The 12357-nt window shown below is 37.4% G+C and overlaps 1 protein-coding gene across 1 annotated transcript; it reads left to right on the forward strand.

Moving 5' to 3' along the window:
• Positions 1–622: 622 nt before the first annotated feature.
• LOC136854883 (zinc finger protein OZF-like) lies at positions 623–10586 on the forward strand. The gene is made up of 4 exons (XM_067131412.1): positions 623–702; positions 810–949; positions 2675–2866; positions 8697–10586. Exon 4 carries the CDS (start codon positions 8777–8779, stop codon positions 9956–9958), a length of 1182 nt encoding a protein of 393 aa, XP_066987513.1. The 5' UTR covers positions 623–702; positions 810–949; positions 2675–2866; positions 8697–8776; the 3' UTR covers positions 9959–10586.
• The last annotated feature ends 1771 nt before the right edge of the window (positions 10587–12357 follow it).

Consider the following 12357-nt stretch of genomic DNA (forward strand, 5'->3'; position numbering starts at 1 on the left):
ACAAATGTGTAGACACAACAGGTTGAATGAGAGTTTATCGTCAGAATTGTCTACACATGTGAAGACACTACAGATTGAATGAGAGAAAATCTATTTTCAGAATTACATTCAAATGACAAGACAATACAGCTATCTTGATCGTATTCTGGAAGGTCTGTTGTGGACATCTGGACTCGACCTAACCAACTGAGCTTCTTCGTAGTGGCAAGAAGGTATATAATGGATAAGTTGGGTGGCTGGTTTAGATCGAGCTTATGCCAGCGCGGCCACTTTTATCCAGGACAGTCAGTAAGTAGGATTACGTGTTTAAAGGAATAAAATAGTTTAACACACTGTTACTAGAGATGCTTGAGAGAGAGAGAGAGAGAGAGAGAGAGAGAGAGAGAGAGAGAGAGAGAGAGAGAGAGAGAGAGAGATTGTGTTGAATATATCGTTAAAATAAACTTTTTGTTGTTCCCGTAATGAAATTAAGACGAGGATATGTAATTTTCTCAGAGAGAGAGAGAGACAGAGAGTGAGAGAGAGAGAGAGAGACAGAGAGACAGAGAAAATAACCGTGTAATTAAAACGACACCCGGAACCGTGACATCGTGAGAGAGAGAGTCGTGAGTTGCCAACGTTTGTTTTTATTCGCGATTTAAGGCGCTTCCGAGACCAGACAAAAGCAGGCGAACCCTTCAGAAAACAACTGTTAATTTTGAGGTATATTCCCCAATTCCGCTTCATTTCGATGCCCGAAGGCAACTAGAAAGATTGATTAATCCTTTCTCTTCATTTCTGTTCAATAACTGGTGTATATATCCTCGCAGGCATCCTAAATAGGACCGGGTATCCTGAGGTAGGCGGGACGAGGAGGATACATTAGATGCAGAGGACGAGTTAACAAGGACGTATATATATTCATATTTATATATATAAATTAGCTGTCTTCTCATCCTACAAGTGATCTGTAAGTATGATTAGTTCATAGATGGGCCATCCTAGCCTGCTGCATTGCTATTTATTAGTAGCCTAACCTAAAATAGCTTACGACGGGCTAGGTAGCCCATCCTATACCTAGGTTAGGTTAAGCTTTTAACTGAATGTAACGCCAAGCTGAGTAGAACTGATTTCACGCATTCATATACGGTTATTTGACTTCTAAATACCTCTAAATTATGTATTCCCAGCAAATTACATGTCCTTGGGTCAAGGCGGGTCCTGGTCGTTTCGGCCGTGAGTCGTTTAGGCCGTAACGTCCAGGGATAACGTTCATTTCCGGTCCGAACGTCCCTACTCGATTATTTATTATATCTTTCGAATATACATAAAAATAAAAAAAAAACATTTTATATACATAATTCTTGCAAAATAATATTTACGGTATTGTAAAAAATGAGAAAAATATTTTATATACATAATTCTTACAAACTAATTTTATTTTAAAAAATGAAAAAAACATTTTATATTCATAATTCTTGCAAACTAATATTTATCACAGTAAAAAACTTTTACCACATCCAAACTGGCTAAATGGCCAAAATGGGTGTATATAATATTTTGATCCCCGAGGGGCTTGTACTAAATACGGCGTCCCAAGGAGCTTCCGCCGCGTCTTACGGCCTAAACTTCATTATGGCCTAACACGTTCACGGCCGAAAATATCACGGCCTAATCGTCTCAAACTCCTCTAGCTACGTAGCCTTCGCTCAAAGACTTGATATTCTTAAATCTTTACATAAGCATAGTGATACACTGCACTTTCCATGTGGTAATTTATACTCTAATACTAGTTCTTGATATTGGAGTTCATTGCTTCTTTGTGAAGCCTCGTTAATAGGCTAGGCTATGCTTAATGCAAGAATCATATTAAAATGCATATTTACTGTTGCCGAGATGTTTACTAAAATTTGTGGCATATTTACTGTTACCGAGATATTTACTAGAATCTGTTGCAAATTTGCTGTTACTGAGATATTTATTAGAATCTGTTGCAAATTTTCTGTTGCCAAGGTATATACTAAAATCTGTCTCAAATGCACTGTTGCTGAGATATTTACTAAAATATGTTGCAAATTGACTGTTGCCAAGATATTTATTGAAATCTCGTTGCAAATTTACAGCTACTGAGTTATTTACTAGAATCAGTCACAAATTTACTGTTACTGAGATATTTACTAGAATCTTTCTCGCAGATTTACTGTTACCAAGATATTTACTAAAATCTGTCTCAAATGTACTGTTAGCAAGATATTTGCCGATGAGCGCTGTATTTATCAGCACAGTCATCCTTCAAGCAGTGCCCCTTTTCACATCACTCAAAATCCACACAGTGTCCAATGTCCTTAAGCAGAGTAGCCTAGGCTAGTATAGCCTGGCAGCCTAGCTAGCCAATGCTTAGCAATACAATCATTTTAGTCCTAGCATTTCATTTCTCAGACTGAAATGAGTTTGATTTCAGCTCAAAAGACTCAATATGGTTTTATGGTTTTACATGGAGTTCCTCCAGGCTATGGAATACCAAACTGGGGGAAGACTTGCTATTTTGTATTCTTTGAAAAATATTTCCATCTCAGGTATCCGTACACATTGAACTATTTGCACAAGTAAAAATTTCGTTTTTATCACTAGACTGTAAAATTTGTGATTTTGTTTCCAAAGTTGAATTTTACTGATGAGAACTATATTTTTTCAGAATTTTGGAATAACAAGTCAGAGAGGTTAGCAGTGTCGCCTTTGGAATGACATTTGGAATCTCTACATACAGATGCCTACCTCACCAAGAAGACCTGACAATGCTATTGAAGATTAACAGGTAGCCTGCTTGAAGAAGGCTCAGTTGAGGCACCACCTAATCTTAATTAACAATGACGTGCATGAAAATCAAGTAAGTAACGAATTTATTATTTTGAGCTTCATGAATTGATTCCTGTTTTTGAAATGAATGAAACTTACTCTCATAAAATCTTCCTGAATAATGAAACTGTAGATGACCTTGCCATGGCTTACAAAGTTGCTCTGCATAGACTTTTAGTTTTGACGTTTGTGTTTTTAACTTGATATCTGAATCGACTGTACTTAATGGCACTGTCCAGTAGTGTAGGCCTTTAATTCTCATGGCCTGTCCACACTAGCGGCATGCCCGTCGGTCACTTGCAGCTCTTTATATTTTCTCTCGCTTCTGAAGCAGTGTTACCAGACAGTCGCATGCTTTGGCTCCATACTCAGCCGATCAGTATAGTGGAACGGGTTATGGGAACAGTGTTTGCCCTTCGGGCAGTGCCCGCTAGTGTGGACAGGGCTCAAGATATTTCTACAATCTTGTCGAATTATTTACACTACATAAACCAGAATGTTACACTGTAAAAGAAATAACCCATGTCAGTAGGGAGTTGTTGACAAGACCATCTAGGTGCCTGGCTTGTGTCATGCCTAATCTCACAGTCTTCCTTTAGGGTGACTCTGGAATCAATGTGTATTTTTGGGAAAAAGGAACTTGGTCTGTCAGGTAGCAATGGCAACGAAAGCAAGTGTAGCCCTTCAACCATATTCCTCAGGAGAGGAGACAATTGCTTTCTGTAGTGGCTTTGAATATTCTAAGACAAATACCTGATTGGTAGTCAACATTTCAGATTGAATGTGCTGAACCTTTTATCGTATCAAACATAATTCTAAGAGTGATTACCTTACAGGTCTGCAGGAATTCTATCATGCCTAGTTTCACAATATTTTTTAGAGGTTGCTGTAGAGTGAAAGGTTACTTTTAGGGAAAAAAAACTTGGTTTTGCTTTTGGAAACAACTTGTTTTATCAGGCAGACAAGGCAACTGAAAACAGGGTATAGCCCTTCACCACCCATCTGCTTTGGGAGAGGAATCAGTTGCTTTTTTTGATTGCTTGAAATGTATGAAGAAAATTACTTGATAAGTAGTCGAAATTAACTTGAAGGGGTTTTGCCATATTATACTACCTTCTGGGCTGGTCTTCCTTTATTATAAAGGAACATGAGTCCTTTTTTTTTTCTAGAGTGAGGTTACAACAAGCCACACTCTAGAACATGGCCCTGTCATTGTGAGTTCGCATTTGACAGGTTACAGGAGTCATTCATCTTTCACCAGTTCATTTACGAGATTGGAAAGCTGACATCTCCAGGTGGGAGATCAACACCCTTTTGTGATCTCAAGACCATTCTTCCTGCCTAAGTATTAAGTCTGCATAGATAATGGTTTGTATTATTACAGGAACAGTTGGTAACTTTTCAGCTCCCCTTTGATTGCCCTGCTCTCAAAGGAAAAGCTATGCGGCATATTCGTCTGCTGCCAAATTTGCAAACCTTGTTACCAAGTCTCAGTGACCAGACTAGCTGTTGCCAGAGGTATCTGCTTACAGGACTGGATTTGTATATCTATGAAAAATGGATACTGTATCACCTTTAAAAATCTCCCATGTTGAATATGTATGACCTTTCATCTTACCGAAATTGTCTCTCCATCTTTCTTAAAGGTAGATTTATAATGAACATTTAAGACTGGATTTGTATATCTATGAAAAATGTATACTCTATCGCCTTAAAAATCTGCCATGTTGAATATGTATGACCTTTCATCTTACCAAAATTGTCTCTCCATCTTTCTTAAAGGTAGATTTATGATGAACATTTACCACTGGGGAAAAATGTATGATCATTTTCATGTTGGCATCCTATTACAAAATGAAAGATTGTATGAACAATAACTGTACAACTTATGGTTCAAGGTGAAAGAATGGACTTGCAGTTACTAGGTAGAGTTGAAGGCGTGTGGTACCGTTAGAAGCTTTACAGCATAATTAACTTTACTTCAAACGAAAAAATTGCAGTTTATAAATTTGCAAGCAAAATAAATGGGTTTGCATTGCTAAAAATTTTTTGATACTCAAATTTTCTTGACAAGCTTGTGAATCACAAATACAAAATAATACTGCACTCTGCCTTTACAGTTCTCACCGGAAAATGGTGAACAAATCTTTGCATTTGACAGGTATTCCATCAATTCATTCTATATCACGTGTGGCCCAATTCTGTTTACAGTACAGTTAAGATGTAGCCTGTTGATTATTTCTGTGCAACAAATGAATGTACCAAAAAGACCTTGCATTTTCCTAATAGGATTTCATGGACTTTTCTCTGTCTGTTCAGTTTCAGACAGGTTTTCCTGTAACCAAAATTGCTGTACCACTTTTCAAACTGTGAACTAACCACTTGATAGTTTATAAAGGCCGGCATTTGCTTACATAGTTAGGCATACCATGCAAACAGTCTCAAATAGATTATGAATCAACTTGGTTAGATCACTTTTTCTCAGTCACTGAGGTAATTCTGGAGTCTTTCTTTGCCAGCAATGTTTAAGTAAATTGAACACATTATGCTTGAACCTTGGACTATTTTATCCTGTGGGGAGAGTCAGTACTTAGTTTTACCAGACCACTGAGCTGATTAACAGCTCTCCAGGGCTGTCAAGGATTAGACTTATTTTACGTGGCTAAGAACCAATTGGTTGTAGCGGGAAAGTGTAACCACTGCACCTCATGCAGTGCACTGTGGGCATTACATTCTTTGCAGTCCCTTCAACCTAGCTGCAACCCCTTTCATTCCTATTACTATACCTTTGTTCATATTCTCTTTCATCCTTCTTATCCCGTTGCTAAGTAACCATTGGTTCTTAGCCATAAATAAGTCTAATCTTTGGCCAGCCTAGGAGAGCTGTTAATCATGCTCAGTGGTCTGGTAAAACTAAATATTTTTTCCACCCTTGCCTTACAATTGATTAAGTGAAAACTCCTGTTACACCTTTCAAACTTTTGCTCCCAATTTCCATTTCAGCGTTGAATGACCTCATAGCTATTAAGGCCTTTTAAATAAGTAAACAATATTCTATTCTATTCTAAAATTGGTCTGGTCACTTTTTCTCAGTCAATGAAGTAATTCTGCAGAGAGTAAAACCTTTTTGTAACAAAGTGTAACTAAATTGGACACATTATAGTAGAACCTGGGGCTTTTTAGAAAGGTTGTATACATATGCCAGTGATAAATAACACTTATTGGAAACATTTTGGCATTGGGAAAATAAAGTCATGTATGTTGAACAAAACAGATGCCCTGAATTAAGAAAACTAATGACATTTATGATACCCAGATTGTCAGCTAAATAAATAAGTAAACATCTAGATATTAAAAATGTGGTATTGTTATTTCTGGAAAGATATTCTATATATGCATTAACAGGCACAGACAAATGATCCTCTACGTAATCTTTTCAATCTGGGACATACCTAACATGCATTTCAATAACTGGAGATTGTCGAAAAGCTTTTATTTTCTCTATGTATTTTAGTAATTTATCTAAAAGCTGTTATTTTCTTCATATATTGTAATAATTTGTTTTCTAGAATGATATTATTTTCTATATACCTTCATGTTTAAAGAAACCCAGTACATATTCTTTTTAATCTGTGCAGTACCGAACAACGCCATACCAGTAATCGACAGTTTTCTAAAAGTCTTTAATTAGTTCATACATTCTGGTAATTTATTTACATCTCATTATTTACCTTTCTTCTTATATGTTTTAACCTTTCTTTTGCAACTTTCCCATTCCTTTCGTCCTCCCTCTCATATGGTACAATTGAGGGCTGCTCAAGAAACATAAGCCTATTTGATCCCAAGGCTGGCTTACGTAGTATTCATTTCACTAGCTTTTCGTTGGTTTTACTCTCATATATCATTATTGTATGACCTACTGGTTACTTTTTATGCATGTATTCCACTCATCTCTTTCTTAAAAGCTTGCACCTGAAAATGCTTATAAAGACCTTCATTGATTATTTCCAATACAGTAATGATTTTTTACCTCCGTAGGTACAGATAATTCTGTTTACTTAGGGGGATATGTTCTTAAAGACGTCTTGTAAACATACATTGCTTTTGTTGATTATTTCCAATACAGTAATGATTTTTTACTTCTGTAGGTACAGATAATTCTGTTTACAAGGGGGAATACGTTCTTAAAGACGTCTTGCAAATGTACATTGCTTTAAGACGTCTTGTAAACGTACATTGCTTTTGTTGATTATTTCCAAAACAGTAATGATTTTTTTCTCCTGTAGGTACAGATAATTCTCTGTTTACTTGGGGGACATGTTCTTAAAGACGTCTTGTAAATGTACTTTGTGTAAATACTGTAGATCAAAATATCCCCATAAGAATCAGTGGTAATTTGGGGCTTAGGTTCCAAGACAGTGGGAAACTCTACCCTTTCTCTCTAGTTCTGATAAGAAATGTTATTCTGTGAACATCATGAGGAACACAGAACATTAAAACCACAGGTTTCCACTGCCTGTCATTATTGTCTTATCTTCATTTTGATTGCTGTCCTTCCAGTTTTTCTGCTGGCTCAAGCGATGACTCCACGTTCCCTATATGTATGTATGAAACATTGGTGTGATAAGGGGGTTAAATTCCAAGGTACAGGAATCTCTACTTTTTATTGGATATTGCTGAATATCAGTGTGAGAAATTTCACCCATGCTTCTTCTTCTTCATCTTACCTGTACCAATGGGAGGAATTCATGTGAATAGACCATTATCGCCCACAATCATAGCCCGTGTTAAAGTGAAAGCATGTATGTAGAACCTATATAAATAGAGAGTTAGCTGTGTTTTGTTTTTTTTGTTATTTTACTTCTTTCTTCAGCTGGTCCTTCATTCATCAGTGAAACAAATAAAATGAATGTCACATATTTTATACCAAGAAGAAGGGTGTCTAAAATTTTCACAACAGTGAAAGAAATAAGCTTGGTTAGTCATTTTAAATAGTGAAATGTTTTTTGCAGTACCAGTATTTATTACATATACTGTATAATTGTTCTTAAGTAAATGAAACAACTGATATGATAAATCTGAATCAGATAAACAGTGTATGATGGAATATCTCCGTCAGGTAAAGAGCAACAGCACACAGGCACCCTTCTTGCCATTGAGAAACTTACAGACTGTGGGTGAATTGTAGAAGGAAAGTGAGAAATATGAAATGAAAGTGAGGTGGTGTAACATTGTTATGCTTCGGTTATAATTCACAATACCATTATAGGCCTGAAGAGCTCGTCTTTACGGAGAATAACCTCGAAAGGAAAGCAGGAATAAGCTGTTGTTTACGTACATACATACCACCTCTATTAAAACGACGATGGTCTGTTAAAAATATATACCTGTAATGAACGGTAACATATGCACACTATGTGTACATATTAAACAAATAAATAATAATAATGATATCCTTTATTGCAGCTCAGGGCCATATACATGGAATATACATATACAATACACACAATCTGGATACATAACATGATAAAAGTAACAATCGACGGTATCCACACAGTTGCTGAAGAAGTAGAAAAAACAGAGTTCATAATAATGGTAATGACAGCAATTATATGGAGAATAATAGTAAAAACAAATATTAAAAATGATAACAATTAAAAATACAGATTGCAGATGATTCATTTCCAGCTGGGGACCTTAGGTGGTTACAGAAGTCAGGTCCAGAAGGTTAAGTACGAAAATTGAAAATTGCAAAACTTTACAACGATAATCACAGTAAGGAGGTAAGATTGTTTTGATTTTTCGTGACTTTGGTAATTTGTTTTACATCAAAGAATTCTAATTTCTTCCTCTTCTTACAGGCTTAGTTAAACTGCTGGTATGTCAAGAACGCTTCGTCACTTCAGTAATTAGAATATTTTCAAGAAGACGGGTCTCTCCGATGGCTGACCTGAGCATAATACATGAACAGAGGAATCCAGCAGACGTCTGGTTAAAGGGCATTTTGACGTCGAGAGGCGCAGACGACTTTAATGCAGGGGAAGTGAAAAATCATCTCGACAGCTTCGCTTTCGAAGATGACCTCGCTGAAAAGGACCTCCCCAATGCCATGGAGTTTGTGAGTGTCGAGTGTAACATGCTCTTTGACTCGGATTTTAACATAAACAACGATAACAAACTGGGGGAGAGGAGCGTTCGGAAAAAGAAGCACAAAAGCAAGAAGAGCAAGTACGGTAAGTCCTCCAAGAAGAATGCCGTGTTTCCCCTCTTGTACCCCCTCCCGCTGATATCGGAACTCTTTCGGTACCGGAACGTTGACGTGTACAAACGGTCGAATAAGGACGGGCCGTTCGTCAAGATTTTCCCCTCGGAATCTGTCAGCGAGAAAAGTAACTACAACAGTCTCGAGGCCACGGAGACTGACGAGTGCGAGGATAGTGTTAATGTGAAAAAGTTGAAGGACCAAGAGTGTGATATTTGCGGAAGACAGCTCCTGTCCCAGGATTTAGAAGCGCACTTGCAGCAAGACCACATGGAAGGCATTTTTTTCAAATGTGAAGTCTGCAAGAAGAAATTCACCGAGAAGAAGTACCTGATCGCTCATCGAATATTGCACGTGAATGTGGTGGGGAGACCCTACCCCTGTTCGCTATGTCACGAGAGGTTCACCAACAAAACGGCCCTGAAGAATCACTCCCAGAGCCATCATGCCTTCGGGAAGGACGTACACAGTGAAGTGTCGAATCTGACACTGCAGGCGGATGACAGGGAACAGACTGCTGGCAATAAGAAGGAATTCCAGTGCCAGCATTGTGAGAAGTCCTTCACTTACAAGGTACAGTGCACCAGCCACGAAAAGCTCCACTCGGGCAACGTTATCGTGAAGTGCGACGACTGTGACGATACTTTTAACGTAAAACAAATGGTTAATCACCAGCGCAAGCATTCCAAAGGCAGACCGTACCAGTGTGACAAGTGTGGCGCCGCGTTTCGGGCTCGTTCCTCTCTGTGGTCGCATAAAAAGTCGCACTTTGGGCACAAGCCTAGGGAGTGCCCGGACTGTGGGTCCATGTTTTGGAAAAGTTCAGCTCTGAAAAAGCACAAGAAAACTCATCATGAATGAATAAGTTATTTAACGTAGCCTCCCAAGTTGCTTGTACGTAAAACGTACGAGGTTGACAATTCAGTGAACATGCCACATGTTTTTAGGTACCAGTGAAACAAATAGAAACCTCTCCATTAACTGTAAATCCTATTGTTAATGCTATTAAAAAAAAAAAGAGTTTTATTGTTGCAGATGTATTTGAGTATTTTATGTCGAAAACTTGGTATCAGACTTGTAAATATTCACTGACAATTTCAGAACCATTTCCTCTTTCGTTTAGTGTACAATATTATTCACGCTGAAGGGGAGGCAAGGTGTCTCGAAGCAGTCTGAGATTGTTTTTAGTTCGCAGGTCCATAAACTTTTTCCCCCTTTTTGTAATATCAATATTTTGTGTCCAAGAATCCACTAATGGTACGATTCTCACATATGACGGTAGTAAGCGTAACATCAATGGCAGTGTCGGGTCAAAGCTTCTAATAGTTCTAGGCAGTGTACTAGTTTTGAGACAGAAACTAATGCTTTGTATGTTTTGTTGAAAGGTAGACCAGTGCAGGAATTATCTTTTGTGTAATCTGACTTTTGTCTCATCAACTTTGTTAGATGCTGGCATATCTTTGTAAAATATCATGCAGTGCATTTATAACGTCATTGTTTTACTCTGTGGTGGTAATATCCTCCGGTGATTAATGGTAGATGCTAATTTAGCATTGTGTTCTTACAAATTACAAATCCTTTTACTTCTACCAACTACCTCAATGCCTCGTAATTGTGCCTTAATGCCCATTAAAGGTTGAGAATGCATTTTTTCAGATAACAGTTTATTGCAAGAGATGGTTCATGGCTTGGCTAGGTTGGGTCTGGGGACAGCCCTTTCCCAGAAAATTCTGAAAACAGCCAAAGTGACTGAGATGCAGTATCCTGCATTCAGTGGTGAAAATGCTTCTCTTGATAAGACTGGAAATTTTGGATTTTAAGATCAAATTAAAAGCCTAAAACAAACATTCCTTTTCTCTTGATGTCATATTTACAACCAGAAATAACATCACTTGTCATATCCGGTATTCTTACAGGAGCCAGTGATATTATTTATGTGTTTCTTTAATTATTTCAAGCAAAGTTTTCTTTGTGGACTAAAGCAGTGATTTTTATGGTTTCATATGAAAATCATGGCTCTTGCTGTCAATGTCAGCTAACTTCCCTTTCAAAAGAGATGTAATGCTCCATCAAATTTGAACCCAAGGGGATTTTGTCTTTGAAACCTGCTGAAAACAATTGCCTCTGATGTATATATGAATATGGAAGCATGAGAACTCCTCTGGGCCTCATGAAAGCACAGGAAACTTGACCCTGTCATACACCTTTCCTACCTGACCCAGTTCCAGAATGCAGGACAAGATGTGCAGTCAAACATGTTTCATAAGTTTGCCAAGATTTTCATCTAACAAATCGTTGAGAGAAATTTTGTCAGAATCTTAAAATTTTTGTGTACCCATTTTTTAGATTTTAAAAGAATTGTGATTTATTGAATAGAATGTCATTTTTTTGTTTAAATCAAACCCGTCAGGTTAGCCCTTTGAGAGTTAAGAATGGTAGGTCTGTGATTTTGGTAAACCATTTATTAATATTAGTAATACTGTAATATCAAATTGGCTATAAAGGAGCATTTTGGAGGCATTTAACCTTCTTTATCCAGTCTTTATTGTCCAGGCAGTTGGTTTATCCTGTGTGAATGCTTGATATCACTTCTCCATTACTGGGATTCCAGAAATTCCTCCTGAAGTTTGTCCACTGGGAATGCAGTGAAGTTGGAGTAATGAGTACAAGTATATATTAACACAAATTTCTCAGCAGTGTAAAGATACCTTTTTATGGTTGTCTGTCAATATGGAATTCCCAAAGTCAGTATCACACCACGGCAGTTTGTTCACAGTGCAAACTTGCACAATGATATGTCAAATGATATTGCTTTAGATATTTTGTCTGCTAGTGAGATTAAATCCTCTGATTGAAATTACTGTTTGGTTGAATGCAAATACAATAATTCAGCAGAGTATTAAGTTCTACCTCACACTGCATCTATTTTAATAAATCTGCTATTGACATCATGAATTTCTTCACCAATGACTGCCAAAGAAACGTAACGTGGGTTTTTTCCTCGTGTTCCACTGTATTAATTAAATACAGGTAGCACATTAGCAAACGGCAATTGCACCATGGTCATTGGTTTTCTTAAACTTGCTTCCAGTTAACTGATTGCAAGTTACTTGGTGTCACAGCTCCAATTGCTATGGCCCAGACACCTTTAAACCCGTCAGAAAGGCCCAAGTTATGCAATCTTTGCAGATGGATATAAAATCTTCCCTAAATTTTGAGTATGGGATCTGCAGTTGTAAAATAATGTAACAGCTATTTTC

Source organism: Macrobrachium rosenbergii, chromosome 30 (genome assembly GCF_040412425.1).
Source record: "Macrobrachium rosenbergii isolate ZJJX-2024 chromosome 30, ASM4041242v1, whole genome shotgun sequence".
Taxonomy (NCBI): Eukaryota; Metazoa; Arthropoda; class Malacostraca; order Decapoda; family Palaemonidae; genus Macrobrachium; species Macrobrachium rosenbergii.

What these genes read in the sequence shown, in the direction of transcription:
- LOC136854883 (XM_067131412.1), top strand. Translation starts at nt 8,777, where the DNA reads ATGGCTGACCTGAGCATAATACATGAACAGAGGAATCCAGCAGACGTC.